The sequence below is a fragment of the Haliaeetus albicilla genome, chromosome 29, assembly GCF_947461875.1.
Source record: "Haliaeetus albicilla chromosome 29, bHalAlb1.1, whole genome shotgun sequence".
NCBI classification, from domain to species: domain Eukaryota; kingdom Metazoa; phylum Chordata; class Aves; order Accipitriformes; family Accipitridae; genus Haliaeetus; species Haliaeetus albicilla.
Genome location: NC_091511.1, coordinates 2,422,165 through 2,439,935, shown reverse-complemented (window position 1 = coordinate 2,439,935; position 17,771 = coordinate 2,422,165). Strand labels below are relative to the sequence as shown.

General features: G+C 64.4%; 3 protein-coding genes across 5 annotated transcripts in view; 2 read left to right on the top strand and 1 right to left on the bottom strand.

The window, feature by feature from the left end:
- Positions 1–2,338: 2,338 nt before the first annotated feature.
- On the bottom strand, positions 2,339–6,290 carry LOC138682662 (class I histocompatibility antigen, F10 alpha chain-like). 3 transcript variants are annotated; one of them, XM_069773936.1, is made up of 8 exons: positions 6,116–6,290; positions 4,911–5,174; positions 3,879–4,154; positions 3,529–3,801; positions 3,339–3,443; positions 3,157–3,189; positions 2,824–2,880; positions 2,339–2,645 (listed from the first exon to the last, which is right to left on the bottom strand). In XM_069773936.1, the coding sequence occupies exons 1-8, from the start codon at positions 6,273–6,275 to the stop codon at positions 2,632–2,634; spliced, it is 1,182 nt and encodes a 393-aa protein (XP_069630037.1). In that variant the 5' UTR covers positions 6,276–6,290; the 3' UTR covers positions 2,339–2,631. The 3 variants fall into 3 exon arrangements, with proteins under 3 accessions (XP_069630037.1, XP_069630038.1, XP_069630039.1); XM_069773937.1 differs by having other exon boundaries at positions 2,824–2,856; XM_069773938.1 differs by lacking the exon at positions 2,824–2,880.
- A 1,315-nt stretch (positions 6,291–7,605) lies between these two features.
- LOC138682594 (antigen peptide transporter 1-like) lies at positions 7,606–10,556 on the top strand. The gene is made up of 5 exons (XM_069773853.1): positions 7,606–7,626; positions 8,423–8,656; positions 9,304–9,463; positions 9,539–9,675; positions 9,996–10,556. The coding sequence occupies exons 1-5, from the start codon at positions 7,606–7,608 to the stop codon at positions 10,554–10,556; spliced, it is 1,113 nt and encodes a 370-aa protein (XP_069629954.1).
- A 2,976-nt stretch (positions 10,557–13,532) lies between these two features.
- Positions 13,533–17,771, top strand: part of TNXB (tenascin XB) — a 51,226-nt gene continuing 46,987 nt past the window's right edge. Inside the window, 4 exon segments of the mRNA XM_069773852.1 lie at positions 13,533–13,638; positions 15,181–15,383; positions 15,837–15,937; positions 15,939–16,074. Of these exon segments, the coding sequence (XP_069629953.1) occupies positions 15,185–15,383; positions 15,837–15,937; positions 15,939–16,074 (436 nt within the window). The 5' untranslated portion in view covers positions 13,533–13,638; positions 15,181–15,184.

Genomic DNA, 17,771 nt, shown 5'->3' with positions numbered 1-17,771 from the left:
TGGCCTCCCCCTCATGACAGCACAGCCAACTGTCCCTTAGATCACAGAGGCTTCACTCGCTTGAGGCTGGCGCAGTGTTCTACTGGTCCACTTGCTCCTTGCGTTGACGTTCTCCAGGGGCGTGGCTCTCGGACATCGACGTGATGGGGCTCTACCCAGGCAGCAAGGTCCTGCTGCCATAACGCAGCAGCCCAGAGGGGTTTACCTCTGCGACCATCGCTGTAGCCACCCCACAGGCCATTGGCCACCCTCTACCAGTCAGTAGGGAGACAGAGTACTGGCCACGTTTCTCAGGCAGCAAGCTCTAGGGCCAGCTGGGTGGCTTTGACTTCTGCAGCGTCCCTCAAAAGATGAAAGATGGAGAGAGACTTCTTACCAAGGCCTGTAGTGACAGGACAAGCACCGTGGTTTGAAACTGGAAGAGGGGAGATTGAGATTGGACATAAGAAATGTTTCATGATGAGGGTGGGGAGGTGATGGACCAGGTTGCCCAGAAAAGTCATGGACACCCCATCTGTGGGAGTGTTCAAGGTGAGATGGGACAAGAGGAAAAGGCCTCAAGTTGCACCAGGGAAGGTTTAGATTGGATATTAGAAGAAATTTCTTCACTGAAAGGGTTGTCAGGCACTGGAACAGGCTGCCCAGGGAAGTGGTGGACTCACCATCCAGCACCTCAGATCTTTCTCGTAGTGAGGGGCCCAAAACTGCACACAGTATTCGAGGTGCGGCCTCACCAGTGCCGAGTACAGGGGGACGAGCACTTCCCTAGTCCTGCTGGCCACACCATTTCTGACACAAGCCAGGATGCTCTTGGCTGCCTTGGCCACCTGGGCACAAGGCCATGGGATACATCTCCGTATCTACAGTGGCCCACCGGTGCCTCTTTGGATCCTTGAAGTATCTTCACTCCCTTGAAGGATCTTACTTTCAAGTCAGGGGTCTGATGTGCCAGGCCATCGAATCCGTTTGTCCCTTTCCCCTGCCCAGCCGGGGGCAGGACCCCTCGTCCTGATCAGAGCATTCGTCACCTGACTCCTGCAACTCCAAACCAAAACCCTTTTCACCCCAAGAGGAGCCCACGTCTCTCTCGTCCAGGCTGCGTTGCCAGAACTAGTCACAGGCACGATCCTACGGTGGTCCAGCATGGTCCTTCCATGGTACTGGGCGTGACGGTTGACCCCACATGGATGTACGTCCACTGGATCAGGATCAGAAGGAGGAGAGGTGTCCTCAGCCCATCTACTGTACCTGGGGAATTGCTCGACAGCCACCGGAGCAGCCATCTTCCTGGATGGTCCCTTTTTCGCCACTGTTTTTCCCCCACAATTCTTGCTTGTGGGCTTCCAGGACCAAGGGACTGCAGGCCACCACAAATGCCCTCAGGTACCAGATATGTTCCTCTCTGGTAGACCACTGACCTCACTGGGTTACAAGATCTTCCTTGAGTGGATACTTTGCTTCACACTCAGAAGAGCCACCTCCAGAGGCAACGGGTGGCTGCCCCTCTTCCAATCCATCCAATCCCACAGTCCCTAGCAATGGATCCCAGCTGCTGGGCTTCCCTACCTTCTAGTTCCAGCCTGTCAGCCCCACCATCCCAGCATCAGAGCAACCAGGGAGCAAATGTCATCAAGTGGCTGACAGACACAATCTTTCCCTGTATCTCGCAGCCCGCTCAGGGATAGGGACCAGGTTGTTCTGCCTCTGCCCCCTCTCAGGGGAAGAGTCCACGGTGTGGACTTCCACTGGGACCCCTTGACTGCAAGAGCAACTATTATAGCTCAGAGTGGAGCCCCTGGTTTAGTTGCAGTGACCATTTTCATGACCTCAAATCAGGAGACGTTTGTCTCCGTGCCTGTCTGTGTGGCCTCAGACCAGGAGATCCTCTTCTCAGTGCCCGCCTGTGTGGCTTCAGAGCTTGCCACCTCCACTGTAGGGACACGAATACCCAGCCAGTTCCTGAGGAAAAGCTGGGCAGTCCCCCTCAACCCCCTCTTTTCCCTTTTTATTGTTGAGTATGACATGATATGGCCTGCAATATCTCTCATTAGTTTGGGTCATCTGCCTGGTTGCGTCCCCTCTCAGCAGCTTGTGCAACCCCCATCTATGCAGTAGGGGAGCCAAGTGAGAAACACAGAAGGCCCTCATATTGTGCCAACACTGTTCGCATCCATCGCTGTGTTACCAACACTGTTCTGGTCACAAATCCTAAAAACCGCACCACGCTGGACTGCAATGAAGAAAATAACGCTATCCCAGCCAAAACCAGCACAGCCCTCGACCCGAGGATGCAAGTGCAGCCCAGGCACCAGGAGAGGAGACACAGCCTGACACAGGATGGGGACCAGCATTTATTGTGAAAGCCAGGAAACGTACACATGCGGAAGAAATCAATTGCAACCTCCAAAGTAAAGAACATTGGTAATAATTGTAGCTCTCAATTTTAAAAGTATCACAAAATAGGATGTTCACCCACCCAGAAAAGCCACCACCACAGCCAGGGGTGGGCAAGCGCAGCGTGACAAGCTCTCTCTGCAGGCAGCTCTCAGCCTCCTCCAGCACCTCTCTGCGTCCAGCCGGCAATAGAGCAGGGGGCCGAATCCAACCACGTGCTGGCCCCTCGTGGAGCAGTTAGTTGATGGGCTCTGCAGGGACGAGAGGAAGAGACAGCGTCACCCAGGGCAACCTGTCTGTCCCCAGCCTGCTGCTCTGGGGGTCTCGGTGTCCCTCTCCTGTAGCCCAGTGTTGCTCCGGCTGCAAGTCCCACAGTGGAGCACAAAGACCTGGGGTGCCCCGTCCATCCCCCCTGGTCCCACACCTTACCTTTGGTGGAGCTGCCAGATTCGCTGTCCGTGCCTGTGAGGGAGAAACAGCCGTGAGCTGCCAGCCCCGTGCTCGCTACGGGCACGGTGCACGTGCCAGGAGCCGGCCCGGGAGCCACGGCCACGCTGAAGCCACTGATAGAGCAGGATGGAGCCGTGAGCACCAGAGAGGAGACACAATCTCTTCCATACGTCCCCGCTACAGGGATTTAAAGAGGGGCAGCACGGGGAGGACAGGGGATCGGGAAATGCCAGCAGAAGCCAGAAACCCGAACCGCAAGAACACCCCAGACACTGGGCAGCAGCTGGATCCGGACCTGCTGCCGGTACTCACCTGATGGTGGGTTATAACCCTTCTTCTTCCTCCCTGCAGAGAGAAAGATCCATCAGCATCCCTGACAGCCGCCAAGATGGGGGGTCCCCAGAGCACAGCGGTTTATGCCCGCAGCCCCTCGCAGCCCCCCAGCCCCTGCCTTCCTCCCACGCCCCTCTGCCTCGCCGGCCCGGGTGCTTTACCTGATTTGTACTTCCATAATATGAATCCGGCGATGATGGCAATGACAAGCAGGATGGCGACAGCCACCACCACCAGGATGATGGTGAGCAGGTTGGACTCCGTCTCTGGGGGAGAGCAGGACCGTGAGGAGGGGAAGGGGAACCACCCCAGCCCACCACCGCTCCACGTGCCCAAGGCCACCGGGCTCACCCCACATGAAGAGGCCGGGCTCGGGCAGGCTGGCGTGCTCCACGCGGCACCGGTACTTGTCCTTCTCCTCTGGAAGGGCCTCGATGGAGGCCCAGGTGTAGTAGGTGCCATCGCTGTTGGGCGCGATGCTGCCCCGCTCGGTCTCCTGGTCCCTGACCTCGCCGTCCTTCAGCCAGCTAACGGTGATGGGCCGCGGGTAGAAGCCGTAAGCGCGGCAGTACAAGGTCAGGATCCCGTGGGCCTCCTTCCCTGACACTCGGACCATGGGGGGCTCTGGGGAGGGGGTGGCGGTGAGAGCCGGCACACGCACCCACAGCAGCCCGTCCCCAGGGTCCCCGTCTCGCCCTCACCTTTCCTCTCCAGCACGGCCCGCCCGTAGCTCACGTATTTCCTCAGCCACTCGATGCAGGTGTTCTGCAGGTAGTGCTTCCAGTCCTCAGCGACAGTCCCGTCCTTCTCCCACTTCCTCTTGGTGATTTCTGCTGCTGCGTCTGCTGCAGTGAATGTCTTTGTGTCCAAGTCGAAGGCGATGAAATCCCTCCCATCGTAGGCGATCTGCTGATACCCCCTGGTGCTGCCGTCCTCCAGGATGTCACAGCCGTACATGCGCTGCAGCGTGTGAGCCCCTGAAACACGACCAGGGAAATGGGGCTGAGGGGCTGCTGCAGCCCTGGGCCTTCAGTGGGGCACGGACCCCCCCGCCCCAAACCTGCATGACCCTTGGGGGGGATCAGGTACCAGCACGAGAGCTGCCCACCGTGCTGCCCAGGGCCCACAGCACTCAGGGTGTCACGTAAAGCCATGACGCAGACCCCCTGCACCCAGGACGTGGCTGGGCTGGCACCCAGCCCCACAGCACCCTGGGACAGCATGGGGCTGGGCTGGGTCCCAAATGCTGGGGCCAGGGATGATAAGGAGATGGGATGGGGTGGGGGAAGCCCCTCTGGCTCTGGGATGGGGGCCTGAGCACCATGGGGAGGGCAAGGGCCTGGGACACTGGGGGTGGGAGCCCCTCTGGTTCTGGGGGTCTCGACTGCCGTGGGGATGGTGAGGGGCTGGGACGTGGCAGCCACTCCTGGGCTGGGGTCCTGGGCACTGTGTGTGTGTGGTGGGGGGATGCGCTGGGCTGGGGTGGCCAGAAGCCCCCCCTGGATCCAGGACAGGGGATCCCAAGCACTGTGGGGCTGGGACAGGGCAGCCGGGACCCCCTTGGGCTGGGGGACAGGGTGGTTGAGAGCCCTCTGACAGTGACACCAGGCAGGGAAGGGCCGGCACAACACGGGGCAGTAGTGTGGGGCACAGCAGGATCTCGGAGCAGGAGGGGGAAGGAACCATCCTGTCCCACGGAGCCCCAGCCCAGCCCCCCAGAGCCCCACACTCACCATTGCTCTGGTTGTAGCGGTCCCGCAGTGTGTCCAGGTTGATGCGGTAAACCTGCTGATTCCTCTGTACTCTCTGGGTCTCGATGTCCCAGTACTGCTGGTCCAGGTTGTCCGCCATCCAGTCTGCCCCAGGCACCATCCTCCCTGTCTCACTGTTGTAGAGTGTGATGTGGTTCCTGTCCACGTACCCCACTTCCATAAACTGGGGCACCCCCAGGCTGGGGTCTGACACGGCAACATCGAAGTAGCGCAGGGAGTGGAATCCTGTGGGGACACAGGGAGTGGTTAGAGGTGGGGGGCAGTGGGGCTGGGGGGAGACAGGGGTGAGGGGTCCCAGGGGTGGGCACCGAGGCTGGGTGGGGGTCCAAGGGGAGCAGATGTGGCGGGAGGGGGGACACAACAGCTTCAGGGGGATGGGACTGGTTGGGAGGATACTGGGGGAGTGAGTTGTGGGCGGGAGGGGGGTCCTGGTTCCTGGTGTCAAGGAAAGGGGGGTCCCAGATGTGTCCAAGGGGAGGGGGACCCGGGATGCCCGGGAAGGGGGAACCAGAGGTGTGGGGGAGTGTTCCCAGGGGGTCCCTGGGACAGGAGAGGGGGACCGGGGGGGTCGGAAAGGGGGGGTCAAAGGGGTCCCGGTGCCCGGGAGGGTTCGCGGTGCCAAGAGAAGGGCGGTCCGGGGGGGTCCCCATGCCCCAGCTTCAGGGGGATGGGACTGGTGGGGGGATGTTGGGGGAGTGAGTTGTGGGCGGGAGGGGGGTCCTGGTTTCTGATGTCAGGGAAAGGGGGGTCCAAGGGGGTCCAAGGCGTGGGGGACCCGGGGTGCCCTGGAAGGGGGGGCCAGGGAGGTCCCGGTGTCCAAGAAAGCAGATCTGGGGGAGGGTCCGGGGGAGCAGGAAGGGGGGTCCGAGGCAGGGTGGGGGAGGTGTCCCGGTTCTCGGAAATGGGGGTCCGGGGGGGGGCCGGGAAGGGCGAACCGGAGGTGTGGGGGAGTGTTCCCAGGGGGTCCCTGGGACCGGGGAGGGGGACCGGGGTGGTCGGAAAGGGGGGGTCGAAGGGGTCCCGGTGCCCGGGAGGGTTCGCGGTGCCAAGAGAAGGGCGGTCCGGGGGGGTCCGGGGGGGTCCTCCTGTCCGGGAAAGGGTGTCCAGGGGGTCCCGGTGCCCGGGGGTGTGGGGGGGGGTCCTCCCGCGTCCCCGCCCGCGCTCACCGCTCGCCGCCCCGACGAGGACCCCCAGCAGCAGCCCCAGCCCCGGTCCCAGCCCCGGTCCCAGTCCCAGTCCCGGCCCCATCGCGCTGCTCTGCTCCGCTCCGGCCCCGCTCGGAATATCAAACGCCGTGACGGTCAAGCCCCGCCCCCTCCCCGCCATTGGCGCCGCTCCCTCCCGCCCGCCAATGGCAGCCTGGAGCCGCCTCGGACGTCACCGGGTGCCAGGCAGACCGCGCTCCCGCAGGTTGGAAGCGAAAGCGAAAGCGCCGGACGAAGGGCGAAGGGCGAAGTGGGGGAAGGGACTGGGGACCCGCGGGACCCCCCGGGACCCTCGGAGCCCACCCGCGGGACCCCCCTCACCCCCCACCCCGGGTCCCCCAGTGTCCCCCAGTGTCCCCCAGTGTCCCCCGTTCCCGCTGTCCCTCACACCAGTGTCCCCCGTACGGGTCATCCCGCTCCTGCTGTCCCTCCTGCCCGCTGTCCCCAAGGACTGGTGTCCCCAGCCTGGGGCGGGGGGGGCGGTACCTGCTCCTCAGCACCCGTCTGCGAGACCTCGGAGCTGGAGACTTTCTCAGGGCCCTCATGGGTGACATCAGAGCTTGGAGACCTTCTTCTCCAGGGCCCTCATGGGTGACATCAGAGCTTGGAGACCTTCTTCTCCAGGGCCCTTATGGGTGACCTCGGAGCTGGGAGATCTTCTCAGGGCCCTTATGGGTGACTTCAGAGATGGAGACCTTCTTCTTCAGGGCCCTTATGGGTGACTTCAGAGATGGAGACCTTCTTCTTCAGGGCCCTTATGGGTGACCTCAGAGCAGAAGACCTTCTCCTCAGGGCCCTTATGGGTGACCTCGGAGCAGAAGACCTTCTTCTCAGGGCCCCTGTGTATGGTCTCAGAGCAGGAGACACACCTGGACTGCTGGGATGGAGGGCGCTCAGCCCTTCAGGAGAGGTGGGCAGGGCAGGTGAGGTGGAGGAGTTGCACTGGATGGAAAGCAGAGCTTTGACCGCACAGCCATTGAGGTTTGGGATGACGTGGTCGAGAGCCTCTGGGTGAGGGCTAGAGGATGGAAGACAGAGCAGATGGTGCAGTGGGTGTCTGCTACCCATCGCCCAGCCAGGATGCCAGTGCCGATGAGTTATTCCACAGACAGTCAGCAGAAATGTCTGGATCGGTCGCCCTTGTCCTTACCGGAGACCTCAACGTCCCAGGCATCAGCTGGGAATGCCATACTGCTGTGACGAGCAGGTCGGGAAGATGCCTGGAGGTTGGTGAAGATGTCTTGTCACAAGTACTCAGTGACATCCACCCTGCAGCCCGTGGTGAAGACCATGGTGAGGCAGGCTGTCCCCCTGCAGCCCACAGAGGTCCCCAGTGCAGCAGATGTCCACCTGCAGCCCAGGGAGGAGCCCATGCCAGAGCAGGGGGATGTGCCCTGAAGGACTCACGTTGGAGAAGTTTGTTGAAGATTGTCTACCATGGGTGAGACCCGATGCTGGAGCAGAGGAAGAGTGTGAGGAGGAAGGAGCGGCAGGGCCAAGGTGGGATGAACTGACCCCAACCCCCATTCCTCATCCCCTTGCACTGCTGGGGGGCAGGAGGCAGAGAATTTGGGATGGAGTTGAGCCCAGGAAGGAGGCAGGGGTGGGGGAAGGTGATCTGAGATTTGGTTTTACTTCTCATTATCATACTCTGATTTGATTGGTGGGACAGAGGTACATGGTAGGGTCATGGTGGGCAACACGGTGGGGAGGGCATGGGGACATGGATGAGGTGGGGAGGGTGTGGAGATATGGCAGGGTGGCATGGTGGGGAGGTCACGGGGACATGGTGCGGGGACATGGTGCAGGGACATGGTGGGTAGGGTGTGGGGACATGATGGGGGGGCAGAAGGACATGGTAGGGATGTGTCAGGTGGACATGGTGGGGAGGGCATGGGGACACGGGCGTGGTGGGGAAGGTGTGGAGACATGGCAGGAGGCCATGGGGACACGGTGGGGAGGGCGTGGGGACATGGTGGAGGGACAGAAGGACATGGTGGGGACATGGCAGGTGGACACGGTGGGGAGGGCATGGGGATGTGGCAGGGAGAGTGTGGGGACATGGTTGGGGGACATGGAGACATGGCATGGGGACCCAGAGGTGGTAGGGAGGCAGTGGAGACATGGCAGGGGGACATGGGAACATGGGGACACAGGGAGGGCGTGGGAAGATGGACGAGGAGGGGAGGGTGTGGGGACACAGCAGGGGGACATGGGGAGGGCATGGGGACATGGCTTGTGGACCCAGAGGTGGTGGGGAGGGCATAGGGAGGGCTGGGGACACTGGGGGAGGGGGCACGGGGGTGTCACCTCTGTCCGTTCCCCCAGGGCGTGTCCCTGGAGCTGCGGCCCGGGGAGGTGCTGGCGGTGGTGGCCCCCCCGGGGGCAGGGAAGAGCACCCTGGTGTCCCTGGTCCTGTGCCTGCGCCCGCCGGGGGCCGGGCGGGTGCTGCTGGACGGTCACCCCCTCCCTGCCTGCCAGCACCCCTACCAGCGCTGCCAGGTGCCACCACCGCCCTGCGACACGATGTCCCCAGCGGGTGCCACTGCCACCCCCTGTGTCCCCAGCTATCGCCAATGGGTCCTGCCCAACCACCCCCCCGTCCCACCAGCTGTCCCCAGTGGGTCCCCACCGCCACCCCATGTCACCAGCTGTCCCCAATGGGTGGCCCACTGCCAGCCCCCCATGTCACCAGCTGTGCCCACCCTGGCCCCGCCACCACCCCGTGTCACCAGACATCCTTCCCGTGTCCACGCCACGTCCCCACCATCTCCCAACCACTTCTCCCACCACGTCCCTCGCCATGTCCCCAGCCATTCCCACCATGTCCCCAACGCATCTCTGCTGTGTCCCCAGATGTCCCTGCCACATCCCCAGCTGTCCCCGACGTGTCCCCAGTGCATCCCCAGCCATCCCTGCCATGTCCCCAGCAGTGTTCCTGGCCATCCCCACGATGTCCCTGCCATGTCACCGCTGCATCCCTCCTGCGTCCTCGTCTGACCCCTCCATGTCCCTGCCACGTCCCCTGCCATGTCCCCACTGTGTCCCCAGCCATCCCCACCATGTCCTTGCAATGTGCCCTCCCACATCCCTCCCCAGCTTTCTGTGCCATGTCCCCACCGCATCCCCAGCCGTCCCCTCTGCCGCAGGTGGCCGTCGTCCCCCAGCAGCCGGTGCTCTTCTCCCGCTCGCTCCACGCCAACATCGCCTACGGACCGGGGAGCTGGAGCCGGGCAGAGGTGACGGTGGCAGCCCGCCGGGCGGGTGCCCACACCTTCATCACCCGCCTGCCCCTGGGCTATGACACAGGTAGGAGGTGTGTCCCCCTTCTCCGTCGCCACCCCCGTGTCCCCGTGTCCCCATCCTGAGCCCCGTCTCGCGCAGAGGTGGGAGAGCTGGGGGGGCAGCTTTCCGGGGGACAGCGGCAGGCGGTGGCCATCGCTCGTGCCCTGGTGAGGGACCCCGTTGTCCTCGTCCTCGATGAGCCCACCAGCGCCCTGGACAGCGAGAGCCGGCTGCAGGTAGGAGGTGACAGCCATGTCCCCTCAGTCCCCCTGTCCGGCAGCACCCTGGTTGCTGCGAGTCCCCCTGGGTCCCCTCCTTCCGTCAGCCCCTGGGTCCCTGGTCCCGGTGTTCCCCGGGTCCCTGGTCCCGGTGTTCCCCAGGTCCCTGGCATGTGGGTTCCCTTGGCTGCCAGTCCTGGTGTGCCCTTGGGCCCTGGTGCCCATGTCCCCTGGGTCTCTCTCCCAGCAGCCCCCTGGTCCTGGGGGGGTCCCCGCTCCCCATGTCCCCTATGTCCCCACACCCGGGGGGTCCCCACTGACGATGCCACCCGCCGCAGGTGGAGCAGGAGATCTTCGGAGCCGCAGGGGCCGGGCGCGCGGTGCTGCTGGTGACAGGGCAGGTGGCCCTGGCCATGCGGGCGCAGCGGGTGGCCGTGCTGGAGGGGGGGCGACTGCACGAGCTGCAGTCCCCCAAGGAGCTCCTGCGCCCCGGCAGCCGCTACTGGTGCCTGCTGCAGGGCGGGGGGCAAGGGGGGACAGCAGGGGACGGGGACACGGGGAAGGAGGGGGACGGACGGCAGGAGCTGGGGATGGGGACACCAAGGGGTGGGGACAGTGGGAGCCAGGACAGGGATACTGGGGACAGGGAGGGGGACAGTGGGAGCCAGGACGGGGACGCTAAGAGATGGGATGGGGACACCAAGAGCAGGGATGGGGACAGCGGGATGGGGGGGGTAGCTGGGATGAGGGAGGGGTGTGGGGGCAGGGCTGGGGGTTGGGGGTCCCATGTGCCCATGAGGCGCCAGGCACTAGGTGAGAGTGGGGACATGGGATGGGGACAGTGGGGACAGGATGGGGGGGGGATGGGGACCGGGGGGGGTGGGGGTCCACGGACATGACACACAAGTGGGGACAGGTGGTGAGATGGGGACAATGGGGACAGTGGGGACGGGGGGGGGTCGGCTGGGATGGGGACAGCAGAGTGGAGCCCGTGGAGTGGGGACAGAGCTTTGGGGCTGGGGGGGACCCGGGGGGGGACATCGGCCACCTGGGGGGAGGCGCTATGGGGACATTGGCCACCTGGGGGGGGACGGGGGGACCACGGATGACACACATCCTGAGCATCCCATGGGATTGGGGCGGAGGAGCGCTCCGTGGGGTGGGGTCCTGTGACACACCCCCCCTGCCCCCCCCGTGTCTGCATCATCTGCCCCCTCCCCCCCCACCCGGACGCCTGGGTCCCCCTTGTTCCTCCCCCCCCCACGGGTGACCTCATGTTGTTGATGGAGGCCGAGAAAATTCCTTGGCAGGAGCAGGCGTGGGGCTGGGCCAGGGCGGGCTCCCCCCCCGCCGCAGCCTGTGCCCCACACATTTTCCCAGCCCCACACATTTTCCCAGCTCCACTCGGGCCCTGTGGTCCCATAGGTGTCCCACAGCAACCCCCCAGTCCCACATCTGCCCCATCTTCCCCCCCACCAGCCCCACACTTGTTGCATGGACCCTCCCAGCCCCATAGATCACTGTGACACCCCCCCCGGCCCCACATATGTCCCTTGGACCCCCTCCCAGCCCCACACATCCCCCATGATCCCCCCCAGCCCCACACATTCCCCATCTTTTCCCCCAGCCCCACATGTACCCCAGAGACCCCCCCCCGGCCCCACACCTGCCCCATGGATCCCCCCAACCCCACATGTACCCCCCCAGCCTCCTTCATGCCCCCCAGCCCCACACATGCCCTATGGCCCTCTCAGCCCCACACATGCCTGTGCCCCCCCCTGCCCTACAAGTACCCTCCAGCCCCACACACACCCTCCAGCCCCACAAATGCTCCCCATCCCCACATGTAACCCCCACCCCCCCATCCCCCCCAGCCCCTCACGTGTGCCCCCCCTCCAGCCCCACATGCCCCCCCGGCCCCACACGTCCCCCCCCAGCCCCACACGTGTCGGGCCCACCCAACCCGGGGGCGATGACCAAACCACCAACCCTCGCCAAAGAGCCCGACGCCTCCGGGGCCCCCCCACTTCTGCCCCCCCCCTTCTGCCCCCCCACCCCAAGGGACCCCGACGCCCGGGCCCCCACCCCCTCCCTGACCCTGCCAGACCTCGTGGCGAACCCACGTGCCCCCCCGCCCCCCCCCCCCCGTCCTTAGGGGACCCAGACGGTTGGACCCCCCAAGTCACACCCCCCCAACCCCCCTCCCCCACTGCCTTCTGGGGGACTGGGGTGTCTGGGTGACCCCTGACCCCCACCCATAGCGGACCCCAGTGTCCGAGTTCCCCCCCCCGCCCCCCATGTTCTGCAGCAACAACAGCAGCAGCAAGGGGGTGGGGGGGGGACCCGGCCAGGCTGAGTCACGGCCCCACCCGTGATTTGGCCCCACGGCTCCGTCCTGCAGCCCCACGGCTCAGCCCCACGGCAGCAGCCCCACTGACCTGCAGCCCCGCTGACCCGCAGCCCCGCTGACCCACGGTTCCAGTGACCCACGGCTCAGCCCCACTGACCCAGGGCTCCAGTGACCAACGGCTCAGCCCCATGGCTCAGACCCACTGACCCACAGCCCTGCTGACCCACGGCTCCAGTGACCCACAGCTCAGCCCCATGGCTCAGCCCCACGGCCCCATTGACCCATGGCTCCAGTGACCCACAGCCCCACTGACCCCCGATCCCACTGACCCACAGCTCAGCCCCATGGCTCAGCCTCACTGACCCGCAGCCCCACTGACCCACAGCCCCACTGACCCACGGTCCCACTGACCCACAGCCCCACTGACCCATGACGCCACTGACCCACAGCTCAGCCCCATGGCTTGGCCCCATAGCCCCACAGTGTGGCCCCGTGGCGCAGGGGATGGGGAGCTGTGGGGCAGGTGGGAACGTGGTTACTGGGAGCACTGGGAGCTGTGGGGCAGGTGGGAACGTGGTTACTGGGAGCACTGGGAGCTGTGGGGCAGGTGGGAACGTGGTTACTGGGAGCACTGGGAGCTGTGGGACTGTGGTTACTGGAAGCTGTTGGGTGGGCTGTGCTGCATTACTGGTATTACTGGGAGCAGTGGGACAGGCCATAGTGGGTTCCTGGGAGCATTGGGAGCTGTGGGGCAAGCTGTGCTGTGATAGTGGTGTTACTGGGAGCACTGGGGAGGGCTGTGCTGTGTTACTGGTGTTACTTGGAGCACTGGGACAGGCTGTGCTGCTGTGCTGTCTTACTGGTGTTACTGGGAGCACTGGGATGGGCCATAGTGGGTTCCTGGGAGCACTGGGAGCTGTGGGGCAGGTGGGACTGTTGTTACTGGTCTTACTGGGAGCTGTGGGGCAGGCTGTGCTGTGTTACTGGTGTTACCGGGAGCGTCCTTCTGCTCCCCCCCCCGCTTTGGCAGCTGGACCCCACATCTGGCTGCTCCCACCCAGATGTTTGGTTACCGTGGTGACCGCCACCCCATAAACACATGGGGGGAGGGGGGCCCCGCCCGGACGCCTGCGTCCTCTGTGACCCCCAGCTTCTGCACGGGAGGGGGGGGCGGACTATGGGGGGGTTGTGGGGCAGGACTTGGGGGGCCCAGATGTCTGCATCCTCTATGGGGCAGGGTTATGGGGCAGGACTTGGGGGGCCCGGATGTCTGGGTGCTCTATGGGGCAGGGTTATGGGGCAGGACTTGGGGGGCCCGGATGTCTGCATCCTCTATGGGGCAGGGTTATGGGGCAGGACTTGGGGGGCCGGGACGTTTGGGTCCCCTGAAACTTGTGGGGTGGGAGATGTGGGGCAGGTGCGTGGGATGTGGCTCCGCCCCCCCGGCCACGCCACGCCCCCCCCCCCCGCTGGCCCTAACCCCACCCCACAGTGAGCTGCAAGGACGGATTGGGGACGGGAGGTACTGGGCTTACTGGTGTTACTGGAGTTTCTGTGTATGCTGGGAGTGACTGGAGGCACTGGGGTTACTGGAGTCACTGGAGCTGCTGGTGTCACTGGTGTTGCTGGAGGTGACTGGAGTTACTGGTGATACTGGAGGTGACTGGAGTTACTGGTGTTGCTGCGGTTGCCGGACTTACTGGGGTTACTGGACTTACTGGTGTTATTGGAGGTGCTGGTGCTGGTGCTACTGGTGTTACTGGAGTTGCTGCGTATGCTGGAAGTGACTGGAATTGCTGGAGGTGACTGGAGTTGCTGGTGTTGCTGGTTGCTGCTGGTGTTACTGGAGACTGGGGGGTGACTGGTGTTACTGGAGATGGGCTGACTGGAGTTACTGGTGCTACTGGAGTTGTTGCTGGTGTTGCTGCAGTTACTGGTGTTACTGGTGTGAGTTGCTGGAGGTGCTGGTGTTACTGATGTTACTGGAGACTGGGAGTTACTGGTATTGCTGGAGTTGCTGGAGGGTGGCGTTACTGGAGGATTACTGGGGGGCTACTGGTGTTACTGGGGGCTGGGTGGGGATCAAGCTACTGCAGTTAGTGAGAACTGGGAGGTTACTGGGGAGGTTACTGGTGTTAGTGGGGGCTGGGGGGGGATGAAGCTACTGCAGTCAGTGAGACCTGGGGGGTTACTGCTGTTACTGGGGGCTGCTGGGCGCACTGGTGCCAGGGACACATAAGGGTCGTGGGTGGGTGCCGTCGGTCACAGTGTCCCCGTGGGTGTCCCCTGTGTCCCCCCTGATGTCCCCGTGTCCCTTGGGTGTCCCCGTGGGTGTCCGTGTGTCCCCCACGGGTGTCTGGGTGTGCCCCACAATGTCCCTGTGTCCCCTGGGTGTCCCCATGGGTGTCCCCGGGGTGTCCCTTCATGATGTCCGTGTGTCCCTGTCAGTGTCCTCTGTCTCCTGTGTGTCCCCTATGGGTGTCCCTGTGTCCCCTGGGTGTCCCTGTCAGTGTCCTCTGTGTCCCCTATGGATGTCCCTGGGTCTCTTGGGTGTCCCTGTGTCCCTTCATGATGTCCATGTGTCCCTGAGTGTCCCCGTCAGTGTCCTCTGTGTCCCCCCCATGGGTGTCCCTGGGTCTCTTGGGTGTCCCCCGTGGGTGTCCCTGTGTCCCTTCATGATGTCCATGTGTCCCTGGGTGTCCCCGTCAGTGTCCTCTGTGTCCCCTGGGTGTCCCCCATGGGTGTCCCTGGGTCTCTTGGGTGTCCCCCATGGGTGTCCCTGTGTCCCCATGTCCCCTGGGTGTCCCCTCATGATGTTCGTGTGTCCTCGTCAGTGTCCTCTGTGTCCCCTGGGTGTCCCCCATGGGTGTCCCTGGGTCTCTTGGGTGTCCCTGTGTCCCCATGTCCCCTGGGTGTCCCCTCATGATGTTCGTGTGTCCTCGTCAGTGTCCTCTGTGTCCCCTGGGTGTCCCCCATGCGTGTCCCTCGGTCTCTTGGGTGTCCCCCATGGGTGTCCTTGTGTCCCCCCCATGATGCCCGCGTGTCCCTGTCAGTGTCCCCTATGATATCCCTGTGTCCCCTACGTGTCCCCCACGGGTGTCCCTGTGTCCCCCACGGGTGTCCTTGTGTCCCCACGGGTGTCCCCATGGGTGCCATCCGTCCCCTCCCCACAGGACCATGACCCCGGGGCTGCCCCTGCTGCTGCTGGCCCTGGCGCTGCGGGGGGGGACGGGGACCCCCCCTGGGTCCCCCCCGGGTCCCCCCTGTGGGGCGGCGGCGCTGGTGGCCATTTTGGGGCGCCTGCGGGAGCTGGAGGGACAAGTGCGGGCGCTGCAGGGACAGTGCGGGGACAGCCAGGGACCCCAGGCTGGCACTGGTATGTGGGGGGACATTGGGATGGGGGGGCATGTGGGGGACATGGGGGGGATGTGGAGGGACGTGGGGTGACATTGGGACATGGGGGGACGTGTGGGTGGGTGGGGGGATGTGGGGGGACGTGGGGGACATTACACATGGGACACGGGGACTTGGGGAACATGGGACGTATGGGGGGACACGGTGGGGATATGTGGGGGGTATGGAGGGACATGGGGGGACACTGGGACATGGGGGGACATCGGGGGATGTGGGGGGACATGGGGGGGACAGGGAGTGACATTGGGACATGGAGGGGACTTGGGGGGGGACACATGGGGCATATGGGTGACATGTGGGGGGGGATGGGGGGGACACGGGGAGGGTCGGGGGAGGGACATAAGGGTCATGGGGACACTGGGGGGGGGCCATGGGGCCTCGTCACCCCCCCGCCGTGTCCTTCCCATCCCTGCAGGACGCACCCTGGCTCGGGAGCTCTGTGTGTCCCCCCCCGGGGAAGGCTGTGGCTGCCCCTCCCCCCCCCGCCCCTCCCCCCACTCCCCCTGTCCCCCCCGACCCCCCCTGTCCCCTCGGCTGCAGTGACCAAGGACGCTGTCGGGGGGGTCGCTGCCGCTGCTTCCCCGGCTTCACCGGCCCCCACTGTGCCACCCCCGTCTGCCCCCCCGGTCGCGGCGGGCCCCGCTGCGCCCTCGGTATGTCCCCAAGGGTCCCTGAGTGTCCCCAAGGGGGTCCAAGGGGTCCCAAGGGTCCCCAAGGGTTGCCGATGGTCCCCCCAGTGTCCCCATCCCAGTGCTCCCTAGTGCCCCCCCGTCTTCCCGCCCCAGCTGTTGTGGGGCCTGATGCCACCTTGGTATGTCCCCAAGGGTCCTCAGGTGTCCCCAAGTGTCCCTGAGTGTCCCCAGTGCTTCCCAGGTGTCCCCAAGGGTCCCCAATGCTCCCCCCAGTGTCCCCATCCCAGTGCTCCCAATATCCCCTCACCTTCCTGCCCCGGCTGTAGTGGGGCCTGATGCCACCTTGGTATGTCCCCGAGTGTCCCCAGTGCTTCCTAGGTGACCCCAAGGGTCCCTGAGTGTCCCCAGTGCTCCCCAGGTGTCCCCAAGGGTCCCCAATGCTCCCCCAGTGTCCCCATCCCAGTGCTCCCAGCGCCCTCCCACCTGTCCCCTGCAGCCATGGTAGACCGTGATGCCACCTTGGTATATCCCCCAGTGTCTCCTGGTGTCCTCCAGTGCTCTCCCAGTCCTCCCAGTGCCCCCCAGTGACCTGCCCTGAGTGTCCCCATAGTGTCCCTGCCCTGTAGGTGCCCCATGACCCAGTCTCCCAATGGCTTGGGTGGCCTTGTTCCTTGGGTGTCCCCTCCGTGTCCCTGGGGTGTCCCCACCCAGTGGGTGCCCTGTCCTGTGGTGTCCCTGTGGTGTCCCCATCCCAGAGTGTCCCCATCATGTGGTATCCCCCTGATGTCCCCATCCCATGGTGTCCCCATCATGTGGTATCCCCATGGTGTCTCAAGAGTGTCCTGTCCCCTGATGTCCCCATCCCATGAGTGCCCTATCCTGTGGTGTCACCAGGGTGTCCCCATCCCATGGCTGCCCTGTCCTCATGGTGTCCCCATGGTGTCTTGAGGGTGTCCCTGTCCTGTATTGTCCCCAGGGTGTTCCCATCCCGTTGGCCCTGTCCCATGGTGTCCCCATGGTGTCCCCTGGGTGTCCCCATCCCCTGGGTGCCCCATCCCGTGGTGTCTCTGTGGTGTGTCCAGGGTGTCCCTGTCCCACGGGTGCTCCATCCCATGGTGTCCCCATGGTGTCTCGAGGGTGTCCCTGTCCCATGATGTCCATAGAGTGTCCCCATTCCCAGGGTGCCCTGTCCCTAGGGTGTCCTCAGGGCGTCTCTGTCCCATAGTGTCCTCAGGGTGTCTCCATCCCATGGGTGCCCCATTCCATGGTGTCACCAGGGTGTCCCTGTCCCATGGTGTCTCCATGGTGTCTCCATCCCATGGGTGCCCCACTCCATGGTGTCACCAGGGTGTCCTCAAGGTGTCCCAGTCCCAGGGTGTCCCCATCCCCTCAGTGCCCCATCTTATGTTGTCTTTGTGGTGTCTCCAGGGTGTCCCTGTCCTGCTGTGTCCCCATCCCTTGGGTGCCCTGTCCTGTGGTGTCCCCAGAGTGTCCCTGTCCTGTGGTGTCCCCAGGGTGTCCCCATTCCATAGGTGTCCCATTCCATGGTATCACCATGGTGTCCCCGTCCCATGGTGTCCCAGGGGTGTCCCCATCCCCATCCCATGAGTGCCCCATCCCGTGGTGTCACCAAGGTGTCCTCAAGGTGTTCCAGTCCCATGGTGTCCCCAGGGTGTCCCCATCCCATGGGTGCCCCATCCCATGGTGCCTCAAAATGT